Below are 16,832 nucleotides of genomic sequence, written 5' to 3'. Positions count from 1 at the left end.
TATGTAATAAGAATGGAATGGATGGGCAGAGTTTATACCACTAAGATTGTATCCTGTTCTTCCTCCAAGGAACCCAGAGCCGTGTACATGGATGGCTTTCCTCACAACGACCCTGTTAGGTTGTCAGTCATGCTGCGAGTTGCTTCATCCAAATTGCCCCTCAAAGCAAGGATAAAATACCAGTTTAAAGTAAAGTAGTATCCCGTAACTTCCCATACCAACTATGACTGGACATACACAGTTCTTTCTTCCAGAAAAACGGATACCGGAACTTAAGTTTAATGACTCCTTGGGTAAGGGAGCAGTTGCAATGAAAATGATTAAAATATTCCCAATGACCTGCAGATACCAAATTTTGCATGGCCCATCCTGCCATTTAAATTAGCTGAATGCACTAGCGATGTCCCCGGACTGGTCCGGAGGCCATTTGACAGGTCTCCGGAATGGTCTGGACATGGGCGGTTCAGATTCGGATGGATTGGGGTGGGGGGTTCCTTTAAGGACGGGGGAGGGTTTACTTACCCCTCCCGCCACTTTCCCCCCTCCGGCGCCGGTATTTTATTTAGTAATCGGGGCGGCAGGATACCTCCCTGCTGCGCGTGCACAAAAGGCTCCTAAAAGCCTTGCACTTTAGCAAAGCGGGAGAATGGGTGGCAGGGAGGTATTCTGCCACCCCGATTACTTAAGAAATTGTGTGTGCGCGCACACACAAAAGGCTCCTAAAAGCCTTGCACTTCAGCGATTAGCGAAGAGGGAGAAGGGGCGGGAGGGAGGTATCCTGCCGCCCCGATTACTAAATAAAATACGGGCGCCGGAGGGGGGAAAGCGGTGTGTGTGGGGGTAAGTAAACCCTCCCTCGCCCTTAAAGGAACCCCCCACCCCAGTGCTGGACCACAGCTCCGCGGTTCCGTGCACACCCCTAGAATGCACTATGATTTACACCAGAATATGTTCAGGGAAAAGGGGTGTGTGTGTGTGTGTGTGTGTGTGTGTGTGTGTGTGTGTGTGTGTGTGTAGAACTCTGAATATAATAATCATATGTTAACTGTTATTGTTCTCAACAGATTTTTAACAGACAACAATTAGATCAGTAATTCGAAACAACTTCATGCCCCCCAAAAGCAGAATCCCTCTTCCCATGCTCTGTTGCCCTCCACTCCCTCCCTCCCTCCTGGTGCCTTCTTTCTTCTTCCTCTTTCTCTGCTGCTCTGGGTCCAAGGGCGTCTGATGGATGGGTTATCTTGACCCACATGACTCCAAAGGCAGGACGATGCAAATTAATAGAAAAGGTTTAAGTTTGGGTGGAGCGAGCCCCTCCCCTGTTCTTTTTGTCCTGCAAAGGCTCCAGGCAGCTCTACTCAGCACTCCAGCACTGGTGCTTTTACTTTCGGTTTTGGGCAGCTCCTCTTTGTTGTATTCTGCCCCCGCTCCTGAACTATTGGGCTGCAGCCTTGGATGGCAAGACCCCCCAGGGTACTGCATGTACGTGTGCTGAGAGGGTCTTGTTTAGCTGGCCCTTTGGCTCTGCTGCCGCCTGCGACCCCTCCGAAGAGCTTGCAGTCACGGTCATGCTGTTTACGGTTCTCAAACTTCCCGGAGCCAAGGGACACTGCCGATCAGCTGTTTGGCGGCGTTCCAGTGACCATAGGGCCTCAGCTTGCGAGCGGGGAAGCGGGCCGGGCAGAGCTCCCGCCTCCGCATTCCCTGGGAACCACCTGCCATTCCTGGACGCCCCAGGGAAGCCCGCCCAAACAGCATGGTCTCCTGGGGCTTGCAGAAGTCCAGCCAAACGCGGGCCTGCCGGCAATGGCGTGTGCCCAGCCCAAAGCTTCCAAAAAGGCACCAGCAAGAGCGGCAGGGGAGGGCATGTCCACGGATGCTGCTCCTCCCAGGGCACAGCCAGCACAGAGAGTGGTCACCCGAAGCATGGCATCGGCCCAGCAGGAGGTGGTGAGCGCAGCCCATGCCGGGCCTAGTCAGTCCTCTGACTCCGGGGGACCCTTGGGGTCATCTAGCCCAACCTGTGACTGAACTATCCTCCAATATGCCTACCTCCTGGGGGTTGTGGGTGGAGAACCTACTTTCCACTGCTTTTGAGAGATATGATGCCTTGCAATCAAAAAGGCGTAAGCGTTCTAGGTGGGCCTCTCCAGCCTTTTCCAGCCTCCTCCAGCCTCCTCCAGTGCGGAATCCTCCCCTTCTGGAACCCCTGCCCCCAAGTAGGCAAAGAAAAAGAGAAAGCATGTTAAGAAATCCAAAAAGTCCAGATCTAGGTCTAGACAGCGGGAAATCAGCGCTCACTCTGAGTTCTGATCAAGGGTCCCCTGTTCCCAGGCACAACCCCCTTAGGGAGGTGGGGAACTTAGCTGGTGGAGCCGCCCAGAGTGCAACTCAATGACAAACTCCTAGCTTCCTTGGGGATCCCCACCACCCAACGGATCTGATAGGTCAGGAGGACCCGGATCAACATAGATCTGAGGGTGAATGGTCTGATAACCAAGACCCAGACGCACCTGAGGCACCCCTTAGACTTTTCCAGGTACCAGATTTGGCCCCTCTGATGTCCAAGATGGTACTAGCCCTGGGTCTTGTGCCACCCGCCCCCCCTCCGCGTGCTTCTCAAGAGGCCCAGCCAGTTGGTAAGAGCACGTTAGTTTCCCCTGGCTCAAAACAGTCTGCCGTAGCTCTGCCACTCCCTAAGCAGTTTGTGGAAGCGGCCAAAGTCAAATGGTTTCTCTACACTCTCTTTAAAATGGCTACCGCTGTGGTTAACAAACTCTATACCTTCCAGCAAGAGGGGAGCGAAATTTTTAGTATGCCTCCTACAGATGCGCCCATGGTCCAATTAATTTCTGGTTCGGTTCTGACCAGAGGTGGGGAATCGGCTCTCAAGGACCCGGCAGACAAACATATGGAGGGGTCCCTAAAGCACCTCCATGAGTCCTCGGCCCTCTCCATGAGGGCCTCAGCGGCAGCCTTAATGGTGGCACGGGCTTCCCTGATCTGGCTGGATGATTTGATTAAGGATCCCCCCTCGGACCCGGTTAGACTGTGCCAGACTCTTTTAAAATTGCACAAGGCGCAAGCATTCATCTCAGATGCCACCTTGGATGGGCTGCACTTTACCTCTAAGGCAGCTACGGCCTCCATAGTAGGCAGGCTCCACTTACGGCTAAAATACTGGCAAGTAGATGCCACATCTAAGTCCAACCTGGCCTCCCATATGATGGCCAAAAGTTGTTTGTGGATGTGGCTCTTAACAAAGTCCTTATCAAATCTAAGGACAAAAAGAAAGCTATGCCTTCTGCCACTAAAAGACAGGACTGCTTCCAGGGCAGATGGTTTTTTCAGCCTTTTCGATCCTTTCAGTCCCCCTTTGCGGGCTGGGACAAGGGGTCAAGGGCTCACCGCCCCTACTGGGGTAGAGCCAGGGCATCTAAACAGCAGTTTGGGAACAGGGCCTCCTTCTCGTCCCAATCCAAGCTGTCTAAACAGCAGGCATGACAGGGTGGGAGAGGTGCCCCTAGGTAGTCGCCTCTCCTCTCACTGGCACGCTTGGGAGGCCACCACATCAGATCTGTGGGTACTCTCCACCATAAGGGAGGGCTACTCCATAGAGCTGTCCAGCCAGCTCCCCCACAGATTGCTGCCCACTCCCTCATCCAAACACAAACAGCAGCACCAGGGCCTTCAGCGATCAATACATCACCTTCAGGCCATAGGAGCCATAGCAGGTGCCGGTCCATCAATGAGGTCTGGGCGTGTACTCCATAATATTTACAGTTCCCAAGAAAGACGGGTCGTTGTGGGTGGTGCTGGACCTAAAACACATAAACCACTTCATCTGCAAGCGCACCTTCCACATGAAGTCCCTGAGATCCATCGCAGAGGCCCTTCATCACCTAGACCTGCTCATGTCCATCGACTTCAAAGAGGCCTAATTGCACGTGACTATTCACCAGGACAGTAACCATCTCCTCTGCTTCCTGTATGCGGGAATGCACTACCAGTACAAAGCTCTTCCCTTTGACCTCTCATCAGTGCCACGTGTATTCACAAAGGTCCTGGCCCCCATGATCTCCCACTTCAGACTTCAGGGCGTGAGGATCTTTGGATATTTGGACGATCTCCTTATTCAGTCGAGGTCATACCAGACAGCCCAGCGAGACCTGCAGACCACCATCCAAATGCTCAACTCGCACGAATTCGTCATAAACAAGGAAAAGAGTCAACTGCTCCCGGCGCACCAGATCCTCCACCTAGAGTGATAGACACCCAGCTGGACAAACTCTTTCTGCCCCAGGACCGAAGGCATACCCTGGAGTCAGAAGTATGCAAGATGCTGGCATCCAACCGAGCACCTCTCATGGACCTGTCCAGACTACTAGGCCTGATGGTGGCGAGCCTACGGTCTGTACCCTGGGGACGTTTCCATCTGAGGCCCCTACAGTGGTTCCTCCTTCCATTCCATGCAGACATAGCGGTCAAGTCCAACAGATGGCTGCCTCTGCCCCAGGAGGTCCGGCACTCCCTTCGATGGTGGATCTCCGCTCCACACCTATCGGTGGGAAGGGAGTTCCTTGATCCCCCCAGGATCATCGTGACCACAGACGCCAGCAAAAGGGGATGGGGAGCACACTGTCAGCATCACTTGGTACAGGGCAGGTGGTCAGCGGAAGAACGCCAATACAGCATAAACTGGCTATACCTCAGGGCCATCTGCCTGGCCCTGCAGGAGTTTGAGACCTCACTGCTACACCGCCACATGCATATCCGCATGGACAATACCACGGCGAAGGTTCACGTGAACCGGCAAGGGGGTACCAGGTCCCGGTCCCTCCAGGCGGAGACAACGCTCCTGTTCCACTGGGTGGAATGCCACGTGGTATCCTTGATGGCACATCACATACAGGGAGACCTGAGCAGACTTGCTGAGCTGCTTGGACATTCTACCAGGGGAATGGCACCTATGCCGGGAGACCTTTCTCCTCATCACGGAACACTTCGGCCTACCCCTAGTGGACCTTTTTGCAACCCCAGCAAACACACACCTGCCCTGTTTCTTTATGAGATTTCTCTGCTTGCAGGTGGAAGCAGTGGATGCTCTCTCAACACCGTGGCCACAAGACCTCCTCTACGCATTCCCTCCCACCCCCCTTCTGGTGAGGGTCCTATGCAGAGTCAACCTCCTACAAGCCCAGATTATCCTGTTGGCCCCGTTCTGGCCACAGAGGCCGTGATTCACAGAGATCTGCAACCTTGCCGTGGAACCCTACCTGCTGCTCCCCATCACACCAGATCTACTGCAATAGGGGCCGGTCTCCCATCCAGATCCAGGCTGGTTAAAGCTAGCCGCCTGGAAACTGAATGGTGCCTTCTGAAGCATCATGGATACGCAGCGTCTGTCCTGAACACAATGCTAGCTTCCAGACGTCCTTCCACAAACCGGATATATCAATCTACGTGGAGGGCCTTCCTATGCTGGTCAGACCACGGTGGTCCGCCTCCATGTCCCACCTGCTACAGTTCATGCAAAATGGCCTGGACAAGGGTCTCTCGGCTGACACACTAAAAGACCTCTAAAAGGTAGGGTTCCAAGCCTCTTCCCTCGTGGGTCTAATTATGGGAACATCTAAGGGAGCCGGCCGTTGCCAGCCACACCTGAAACGTTTCCTGCAAGGTGCTGCTCTCTTGTCCCCACCGGTGGTTCATCGTTTCCCCAACTGGAATCTACATATGTTCTCAAGGCCCTCCAGGCCCCCCTTCAAACCATTGTCTTCTATTCCCCTACGGATACTCTCACTCAAGCTGGCATTCTTAGTGGCCATCACCTCTGTGCGCAGAGTGCCTGAGCTCAGGGCTCTCTCTGTACACAAAAACCTCTGTGAGGTTAATCCCAGACCCCTTTTTTTCGCCCAAAGGTAGCATCTCCCTTCCACATGTCCCAGGACGTTGTGCTTGTCCTCACCTGGTTCACCTGGCGGAGAAGGCGTGGCATAAACTTGATGTCCGCAGATGCCTCAAAATCTACATCAGATGGACCAAGCACATTAGGAACTCCAAGTCCTTATTCGTTTCTTTTCTGCCACGGTCTGTGGGCCAGCCAGTGACACCCGCCACCATAATTAGGTGGCTTAAGGCATGCATATCCCTGACATACGAATCGCAAGGCCTTAGGGCAACCACTAGGATTTTTGCCAATTCGACTAGGTTGGCAGCCACATCAGCAGCTTATTCCACCAATGCCCCCATTCAGGACATCTGCCGAGCGGTGACCTGGCGGGCCCCCTCTACCTTTACCAGACATTATAAGCTAGATACGTTTGCATCTGCCCAGGCAGCGTTCAGGAGGCACGTCCTCCATCAGGTGCTCCCTGCACGGTAGTCTCTGGTACCCTCCCTATTGGGATGTGGAGCTTTGGTATGTCCCATCCATCAGACACCCTTGGACCCAGAGCAGCAGAGAAAGAAGCGTTGGTTACTCACTGTGAAGGCTCCTTCTTGCTGTGGGGTCCAAGTGCGTCTCTACCCACCCTTGTGCCAGCTCCTACCATCCAGGAATCAGGTTTCTTCTGCCGAGTGTTATTGTAAAGTTGGCCTAGTTAGTTTTTTGGGCTGTGTTTTTTGACTCGTTTTTTACCTAGTTTACCAGATGTTTGCTTCGCATCATTGTACCTGTCGCTTCTGGTACCAAAAGAACTGGGGAGGGGCTTGCTCCTCCGAAACTTAAACCTTTTCTACTAATTTGCATCGTCCTGCCTTTAGAGTCATGTGGGTCAAGATAACCCATCCATCAGATGCCCTTGGGCCCCGCACCAAGAAGGAGCCTTCACGGTGAGTAACCAATGCTCCGTTCGCTCACCCTTCCTTTCTTCCTCTCCCTCCCCTCTTCCGGCTGTTCCCCTGCTCTCCACTCACTTATGCCCAGAGAAGGTGCCCCATGCACCCTTCTGCCTCTGCCCTCTTTCTCTCCATGGCAAGCCCTTCACATGCATGCCAGCAGCGGCAGGAAGGAAGCAAGAAGCCCCACATGGCAAGAAATGTTTCTGCCTCAGTGCATGGGGTGGGAGGAAAGACAGACCAGCGCAGGCAGGCAGGAAGGAAGGAACCAGCCGAGTGGGAAGGAATGTATGCATGGGGGAAAGGGAAGAAATGTGGCGGTGGCTTGTCCTGGATGGGGAAAAGGTGCAGAGTCTCAACCTCCAAGAGTCAGTGGCCACCGCCTGCCTCAGACTCTCGCCTGGTTGGTTGGGGCCCCGCATAGTAGCTCTGCTCAGCTCCCTCCTCCTGCTGTTGTGCAGCCCTCACTTGCTCCCATCCACCCTTGTGGCCTCGTGCGTGCCGCGTGGCTCGGCAGTGAGGTGGCGGTCAGTGTGTGAGTGTGCAGTATCGCTGATTGAGGAGGAGGAGAGAGGGCAAGGGATGGCCAGTGTGCCATCGCAGGGCCTGTCCAAGTGCAGGGCTGGGGGTGATCTCCCTGCCCGCCCTGCCCCAGGGATGGCCCTGTCTGTGTGACAGGGATTCCCAGGTGTTGTTGACTACAACTCCCATAACCCCCAGCCAAAGGCCATTGCAGCTGGTGCTTTGCAGGCAGAGGCCTCGGCTGGCCATCTCGTGTCCACATGACTTCACACCAGGCTCTGTAGCTGCTGCCCTGCCCTGCCCCTCTCCTTCTGCCTTCCCTCTTGGCTTTCAGACTAGATCTTCCAAAAACAGAAGCTTCCTCACTCAGGATTCACACTGATCTCTCCCCTCTCCTCTTTGTATCTTTCTCTTCCCAGCTTCCTCCTTTCCCCAGAGAGCCACTCTAAACTAGGAACATAGGAAGCTTCTACGGAGCCAGACCATTGGTCCACCTAGCTCTGTATTGTCTACACAGACTGGCAGCGGCATCTCCAAGGTTACAAGCAGGAGACTCTCTCAGCCCTATCTGGAGATGCCAGGGAGGGAACTTGGAACCTTCTGCATGCAAGCAGGCAGATGCTCTTCCCAGAGCAGCTCCATCCTTTCCATCCCATTGTAAGGGGAATATCTTACATTGCTCACACATGTAGTCTCTCATTCAAATGCAAACCAAGGCAGGCCCTGCTTAGCAAAGGGACAATTCAGACTTGCTACCATAAGGCCAACTCTCCTCCCCACCCCATTCTGGTTCCATCCCTTCCCAGCTGGCCACATGCCAAACGAAAGTTCATTATGCTCTTCGAGAAGTGATTAGACTGCCCCTATTAGAGTGTCCAAGATATGATGTTCCCCATTGCTGAAAGATGCTGAGACAAATGAGAAGGAAGCCTCTTCTCAACTGTCCAGGCGAGGACACTTATCCATTAGGCTTAGCAAAGTGCTTTCCACTCCATGACCAAGTCAAAAAGCAGATGGAAAAGGGGGGCAAGGGACCCCACGGTTGAATAATTTCTCAGTTATACTAATCATCAGGATTCTCCCTTTATTCGAGCAGGTGAGAGGAGCAACATGGACAATTCTGTGGGAAAGCAAGAGTTGCTTTTGGGAAAGACCAGTCATGAAATGGAGGAAGAGATCTACGGGGATCAAGAGGAACCAAGGAGGCAGGAAGGGATCCAAGGAGGTTGCCCAGAAATTCCAGCCCAACGAAAGCATCATGATGGAAAGGGAATGAAAACACCACCTGTGTGTGTGAAACCATTCAGTAGTATATCGAGCCTTGATAGCTACTGCAGAACCCAAATGGAGGAGAAGCCAGATCCATGCTCAGAGCACAGGAAGGGCTCACAGCTGATCTTCCATCAAAGTAGCCAGAAAGGGGAGAATGCTGCTGGGAATGGAGATGAATCAGAGATGCAGGACAGAAACCCAATGGAGACTCCAAGGGATGAATTTGATGCTTGTCAGAGGGAGGATTTCCATCTCATCTCTAGATTACAAGAACAAAAGAAAGTAAAGGGAAAGTGCCGTGGTCAGGAAAAGACCTTCAGTAGTCATCTAAGCCTTAAGTCATATAAAAGAAGCCACATTCTGTACAGATGTTTGGAGTATGGAAAGAGCTTTAGTCAGAGTTCAACCTTAACAACCCATCAAAGAATCCACACAGGGGAGAAAACATTTCAATGCCCGGAGTCTGGAAGGAGCTTCAGTCACAGCTCAGACTTCAGTACCCATAAGAGATCCCATAGAGGGGAGAAGCGATATAAATGCCTGGAATGTGGAAAGAGCTTTAATCGGAGCTCAGCCCTGTCTAGGCATCAAATAATCCACACAGGGGAGAAACCATTTAAATGCCTGCAGTGTGGAAAGAGCTTTAATCAGAGCTCAAACTTAAAAGCCCATCAAAGAATCCACAGAGCGGAGAAACCATTTAAATGCCTGGAGTGTGGAAAGAGTTTTAGCCATAATTCAAAATTTACTATCCATCAAAAAATCCACACAGGGGAGAAACCATTTAAATGCCTGGAACGTGGAAAGAGCTTTAATCAGAGCTCAAGCTTAACAGCCCATCAAAGAATCCACAGAGCAGAGAAACCATTTAAATGCCTGGAGTGTGGAAAGAGTTTTTGCCATAATTCAAAACTTACTATCCATCAAAGAATCCACACAGGGAAGCAACCATTTAAATGCGTAGAGTGTGGAAAGAGCTTTAATCAGAGCTCAAACTTAACAGCCCATCAAAAAATCCACAGACTGGAAAAACCATTTAAATGCCTGGAGTGTGGAAAGAGTTTTTGCCATAATTCAAAATTTACTATCCATCAAAGAATCCACACAGGGGAGAAACCATTTAAATGCGTGGAGTGTGGAAAGAGCTTCAGCTGCAGCTCAGCCCTGTCTAGGCATCAAAAAATCCACACAGGGGAGAAACCATTTAAATGCCCAGAATGTGGAAAGAGCTTTAATCAGAGCTCAAACTTAACAGCCCATCAAAGAATCCACAGAGTGGAGAAACCATTTAAATGCCTGGAGTGTGGAAAGAGTTTTTGCCATAATTCAAAATTTACTATCCATCAAAGAATCCACACAGGGGAGAAACCATTTAAATGCCCGGAATGCGGAAAGAGCTTTAATTGGAGCTCAAACTTAACAACCCATCAAAGAATCCACAGAGCGGAGAAACCGTTTAAATGCCAGGAGTGTGGAAAGAGCTTTATCAAGAAGACAGACTTCAGTAGCCATCAAAGAGTTCATCTTGGGCAGACCCCTTTGGGTGAAACACACTAGGCAAGGCCAAGGAGCTTACATCTAGGAGTGCATGCAGAGGAGACACCTCTTGTGATTAATTTGGCCTCACTTTATTCTTTGTGGGTTTTTTTACTACTCTTAAGCTACCACTGATGTAAAGATTCAACAGGAACATTAACGTGGCACACGATTCCCCTCATGTGGAGTCAGATGGCAATCCAGAACATGGAAACTGCAATTATTGGCCCTCACCATTCAATTGTATTTCATTTCTCAGAGGAATCCACCGTATCACTAATTGGAACATAACATATAGAAGGGAAACCCCAAAAGGGCATCTGGGTGTAATTTCACTCTTTGATGTCCCATCTTCCAAATGGCAGGCTTATCATTTGTTCACATCTAATTTCCTGTGCATTTGGAGGAAACTCACCTTAGCCATATCCTGTCCTTTGGTAGAAACAGATCAGATCAACTTTGACTCATGATTATTTTTAGGGTACAGTTTTGTAAGCCAGCGTGGAATGTGGATGAAAGATGAGTGATGGGGTGGGGGAAGATGACCAGAGAGACTTCTTGATATTCTCAGATGAAGCAATCAGTCTGCAAGCACCTTAAAACTACACTTGATTGCATTCTCGAAGACCAAGATCCCCCCACCCTTTTATGGACAGACCAGCTTGCTTTACAGTGGATTTGAAATAGCTGAAATGGTCCTGGAAGCTTGAAGAGTTTCAGCTGAGCATTTGGCAGATGTGTGAGCTCTAGAACATCTGCAAGTTTTTAAATTGGCATCAGAGTGAGTAGCCGGGGGTTAACAGGGCCTGGAATTCCCCAGGAACCCTGTGAGTGGTCGCCAGATCCAGCCAGAGACCAACCAGATTCAAAAGGGGGCTTCCCCCTCTTTTTGGAAGGAGTGGCCAATAGAGCGACTTCCTGTTTTGGTGATTCAGTCTGTTGGAAGCTGGAGAGAGAGCAGCCGGAAAAGGCTGGAGTCACACTCCCCACGTCCCCCAGGATCCTCAGTGGGAGGCCTGGACTGAGAAAGCTGAAGGGGAAGCTGCAGAAAAAAGAAAACTGCCATCTGAGAAAAAACAGTGGTGGGGAACATTCTCAGTTAGATATTGCATTAGGGGTTTTTTGGTCTTGGTTTGCTCATGAATCCTACAAGCAAGCTGATTTGTTTTGCCTATTACCAGCTCTTATTCTTTCCCAATAATCAAGTGCATTGGAGAATTAACTCTTTTTCCTATATAAAACTGGTCTGGAATGCTCTTCGGGAAAGCGGGGGGGGGGGGAGTTCCCTAGCACCACATTAACAAGCCATGGAGCCTAGGGGTCCCCATTTGCTTTGGTCCTGTGCGGATTTTTAATTTTATTCCTGTTGGATGGTTGGTGGTCTGGGTCTTCTACTCAACCCAGCTCAGGATACCCAAAGAAAAGGGGAATCAGGACTCCACCCTAAAGGAGAATAGGTGGTGGCAGTAAGCATTACCAGCCTAGAAGACCAGTCCCTTTAGTGGGAGTCATTCACCCTGTAACCACGGAGGGGGTCTTCCCAGTGGGTCTGGAGGGCACCCTGCTGCATGGTGGCGGTGGTGGAATTTGAAGGACACTAGGGGGCGACCCAGAGTTCTAGAGCATTCAGGTTTTGAGGAGAGGTTGCCATTGTTCCTCTGTTTGTGCTGTAGGTTATTGAAGAGTGGCAAGGAATCCCTGTACACCAGCCCTGCACAGCGGGTCCCAGGGAGCAAAATGGCTGATCTAGAAACTTCCTTGCCTGATGTCAACCCAACAGACTGTCCCACTCTTGGGGAGCTGGCAGAACAGCTAGAATTAAAGAAGCTCGAGATACGGGGGGGAAGGGGGAAGAAGCCCTGAAACGAGTGGGTGAAGAAACTTATGGTGACCTTGTTGACAGGTGGAATGTGGTTTCCTAGACAGGATGGTAAATGTTAAACAAAGGAGCCCGCTGTAATGGAAACATCTGTGCGTTTATTAATGTGCAAGCTGACGCTTATATACTCTTGTTGCAATTTGCGAGTTTCTGGCAAGCTTTAATTGTATGTGAAGCAGGTGTATGCCTTGGAGCCCCCAGTTATTCCCACCTTCTACCTCTCCCCACGGCTCCCAATCTTTGTCTGGGTCTATACATCGAGAGAGTGGCTGAAGACGCACCAAGAAAGCTGAGGACTGACAGTTTATTATTTATTATTTATTTACGTGTTCGATTTTTAGACCGCCCTTACAGAGTAGCTCAGGGCGGTTCACAAATATCATCAAACAGTGAAAATCAATCAATGATTGGAATTGAAAATTTTAAAATACAATAAAACAGCTAAAAAATAAACAATTTAGAACCTTATAAAAACCTGATATATTAAAAACCCTTTAAAACAGTGTAAAAACCCTGGAAGGCCAGGCCGAACAAGTAGGTCTTTAGGGCTCTCCTAAATGCCAATAAACAATTCAAATTATGGATTTCTGCAGGGAGCGCATTCCACAATCTAGGAGCGGCTACAGCGAAGGCCCGCCTCTGGGTCGCCACCAGATGAGCCGGTGGCAACTGGAGCCAGATCAGTTGTGGTTGGGATCACCCAAGGCCAGAAGAGCTCTAATTAACATAGAACATCCGGTGAAGCCTTGGGTTCGAAACACTTGCGGTTGGCTTGAAAAAGCAACGGGCAGCACCTGTGTCAGAATTCCAGATTTGGGTGTCTGCTTGTGTAAGAGCTACTGCTACTGTGGACGTTTATATACCTCACCTCAACCTAAGTTCTCAAAGCGATTTACACAGAAAAAATAATGCTATATAAATAAGCTGGTCCCCTGTCTCCAAAGCGTTCACAATCTAAAAAGAAACACAAGGCAGATACCGGTAGCAGCCACTGGAGGAATGCTGTGCTGGGGTTGGATTGGGCCACTTGCTCTCCCCCTGCTAAATATAAGCGAATCACCACTTTAAAAATGTACCTCTTTGCACAGTTAGCAGAGTTGGCCAGATCCTGGTTATTCCTGGTTCTTACCAAGTCCAAAGCTGAGGAACTGCTCGAGTGCGCAGAGCAGATAGATGTAGAGATGATGCAGGGAATTGGAGAGGTGACATTTGCCAATGGATTGATTTGACTTACTGACCTGAGAGCTGATTTGGCCAAGGAGGCAACGAAGAAGGCCAGAGGGTACATCTGTCCTTACCCCAAGGGCCAAAGATCAGAGGAGGAGATCCAGTTTCTTTCTCTCCAAAGTGTGTTGATGCTCTTTGCTCTCCATGCACCAACTTCTGCATCATCTCTACATCTATCTGCTCTGCGCACTCGAGCAGCTCCTCGGCTTTGGACTTGGTAAGAACCAGGAATCACCAAGGTCTGGCCAACCCTGATATGCTGCACCTGAAATGGACTCTCTCCCTTATCCCCTCTTTCCCCCGCCCATTCCCTTCATTTAGAGTTGTAACATGGTAAGTTAGGATCTATCTATCTATCTATCTGTAAAAGTAACAAAATATGTTACCTGGTGTGATATTTTGGCTCTTTGCACACAACCACTAAAGGAAAGAATCTCAACTGGGGGGTGATTTGACAGAGTTAAGGGTTAAATTTATCTGTGGTGAGCAACTGCTGGGAGGTTGGGCCTTTCCTAATAAAGGAGGAAGCCTGGGAAAATCAAAAAGAATGGACCAATCCGAGGACTGAGACTGGCACAGAGACACCAGCCAGCAGAAGAAGAGAGTTTCCCCTCCGCCTTTAGTCCCAAGAGTGCCCCAGGAAGCAGCTGGCTTTGATGCTGCTGGGGAAATAGGTAGACAACAGCTGAGGAGGCTGGAAGCAGCAGTCTATGAGTTAGGCTACAGTTCAATTAGAGGCATGAGGGAAGTTATTTTCCTTTATTGTTTTGTCTGAATCTGAGTTGCCAGGTTAATGAAAACTTTCTCTCTTGCAATCACTGGCTCCGTTTGTTTTCTGGGCCCACTTCAAAGTGCTAGTTTTAACCTTTAAAGCCTTAAATGTCTTGTGACAAAACAGATTGTGAGGAGCTCCAAAAGGATCTCTCCAAACTGGGGGAATGGGCTAAAAATGGCAAATGTGATTCAGTGCAAATGTAATGTGATGCATATTCAGGCAAAAAAACAAAACAAAACACCCCACATATATGCTGATGGGATCTGAGCTGTTACTGACTGTGAGAGGGATCTTGGGGTCATGGTTGACAGCTCGTTGAAAGTGTCAGCTTAGTGTGCTGCAGCTGTGAAAAAGGCCAATTCCATGCTAAGGATCATTAGGAAGGGGACTGAAAACTGCTAATATTATAATACCCTTGTACAAATCTATGGTGCGGCCACACTTGGAGTACTGCATACAATTCTGGTCACCATACCTAATGAAGGACATTGTAGAACTGGGAAAGGTGCAGAAGAGGGCAACCAAGATGACCAGGGGCCTAGAGCACCTTCCTTATGAGGCAAGCCTACAACACCTGGAGCTTTTTTAGTTTAGAGAAAGGACGACTGCTGGGAGACATGATAGTGGTCTATAAAATCATGCATGGTGTGGAGAACATTGATAAGAGAAATTTTTCTTCTAGAACCAGGCATCACCCCATGAAATTGATTGCCAAGAAATTTAGGACCAACGAAAGGAAGGTCCCTCTTTTTCACACAAGAGTCAACATGTGGAATTCTCTGCCACAAAATGTGGTGACAGCCAACAACCTGGATGGCTTTAAGAGGGGTTTGAATAACTTAATGGAGGAGAGCTTGCTACTAGTTGGAGGGCTGTAGGCCACCTCTAGCCTCGGAGGCAGGATGCCTTGGCGTACCAGTTGCAGGGGAGTAACAGCAGGAGAGAGGGCGTGCCCTCAACTCCTGCCTGTAGGTTTCCAGCAGCATCTGGTGGGCCACTTTGTGAAACAAGATGGTGGTCTAGATGGGCCTTGGGCCTGATCCAGCAGGGCTGTTCTTATGTTCTTAAATGAAAATGTAAAATGCCTGAGTGAACAAAAAGATCTTCACCTGGTGTCTAAAAGAACAAAGTGATGAAGCCAGGCAAACCTCACTGGAGGGGCTATTCTATAAACGGGGCGCAACCACTGAAAAGGCCCTCTCCCTAGTAGCCACCCACCTTACCTCGTTTGGCGAGGGCCTCTGAAGATCTTACATTCCAGGTTGGGACATATGGGGCAAGGCACTTTTTCTCAGGTAACCTGGTCTCAAGACATTCTTCTGGAAGTAACCAGAAGTATCTGACGTGCCTGTGTGCACCAGGCACATGTACATCATGCCCACCGTGCGGGCTGCTGCATCGGATACTTCTGGTTACCTCCAGTAAAGGTGGCAATGGGGTGGCAGGGAGGTATGCTGCTGCCATGATCGACTTTGCAAAAATGGAGCGCTGGTGTGGGGAAAGCGGAGGGATGGGTAAGTGCATGCTCCCCTGTCCTTAAAGCAGTACCCCCTGCCTTCGAACCAGTGGAATCACCTGCCCTTTGAACCGGTTCCGTGTATCTCTCTACTTCAGGGAGGTATGCCGGCAGAATAAAAGCAGCAGGGAAGGTAAGGGCACCCTCCCTGACCCTTAAAGGTCCCCCCTGCCTCCGAACCAGCTCAAACGCTGGACTACCGAACCAGTGCAGCACTCCGTAAAAGGAATGCTTAACCAGTTCGTGCATATCCCTACTCAGCTGAGCCTGTTGTTCTATGTGCTTTAACATTTTATCCTTCAGAATGTTTTCCATCAATTTTCTCAGAACAGATGTTAAGCTAACTGGCCTGTAATTTCCCAGATCCCCCCTGGATCCCTTAATAAATAAATAAATAAATAAATAAATAAAATCAGTGTTACATTGGTTACTTTCCAGTCCTCTGGTGCAGAGCTTGATTGTAGGGATAAGTTATATATCTTTGCAAGTAGGTCAGCAATTTCACACTTCACTTCTTTAAGGACTTGGGTAGATGTCGTCTGGCCCTGGCAATTTTCTAATTTTTAATTTTTCCAGACAGTTTACAATGTAATCTCTTGTTACCTTTATCTGACTCAGTTCTTTAGCCTCTGTTCCTGAGAAGCCCGGTTCAGGCACAGGCATACACTCAGTATCCTCTGCCGTGAAGAGAGATGCAAAGGACTCATTTAGCTTCTCTGCAACCTCCATATCCTCTTTAATAATCCCTTTCACTCCTCCAGGCCACACTGATGAATTTTATACGAACTACCTGCTTTCCAATTTTAAAGAAACGGTTTTGGGCTGTGTGGCCAAGTTTTGTTATATTGCCTGTAAAATATGCAAACAATTTACCATCTAAAATGGTTATCTTGAATATGTTTATTTTATGCTGGTCAGTGACCAAAATAAAGGATTCTGATTCCCTTTCACTCCCTCATTGTCTAATGGTCCAATGGCCTCCCTGGCAGGTTTTCTGCTTCTGGTGTATTTAAAGAAGTTTTTGTTATTCCCCTCGATGCTTTTTTAGCTAAATGTCCCTGAAATGCTCATTTTGCCTCTTGGCATTTCTTTTGCCAGAGTTTGTGTCCCTTTCTGTTGTCTTCATTTGGGGAAGCCCAGAAGCGGATTAAGGCATAGGCAGAAGAGTCGTCTGCCTACGGTGGCAGAATTTGAAGAGCAGCAGTAGCTGCGGGGATGGCGGGGTGAGAGGAGCTTTCCCCCTTTTTATTTAAAGAAGAAGAAGA

At 49.6% G+C, this 16,832-nt stretch overlaps 1 protein-coding gene across 6 annotated transcripts in view; it reads left to right on the top strand.

Annotated features, from left to right (window-relative positions):
- Positions 1-16,517, top strand: part of LOC128347018 (putative zinc finger protein 66) — a 32,296-nt gene extending 15,779 nt beyond the window's left edge. For 5 of the 6 annotated variants that reach the window (XM_053301001.1, XM_053301000.1, XM_053301003.1 and 2 more), the window contains one exon: positions 8,459-16,517. In XM_053301001.1, the coding sequence (XP_053156976.1) occupies positions 8,459-10,191 (1,733 nt within the window). In that variant the 3' untranslated portion in view covers positions 10,192-16,517. The remainder of the gene's footprint in view (positions 1-8,458) is intronic. The other variant, XR_008317343.1, reaches the window with a different exon arrangement.
- Positions 16,518-16,832: the final 315 nt, after the last annotated feature.

Source organism: Hemicordylus capensis, chromosome 2 (assembly GCF_027244095.1).
Source record: "Hemicordylus capensis ecotype Gifberg chromosome 2, rHemCap1.1.pri, whole genome shotgun sequence".
NCBI lineage: Eukaryota > Metazoa > Chordata > Lepidosauria > Squamata > Cordylidae > Hemicordylus > Hemicordylus capensis.
The sequence above is the reverse complement of the archived record's forward strand: the minus strand, read 5'-3'. Positions and strand labels throughout refer to the sequence as shown.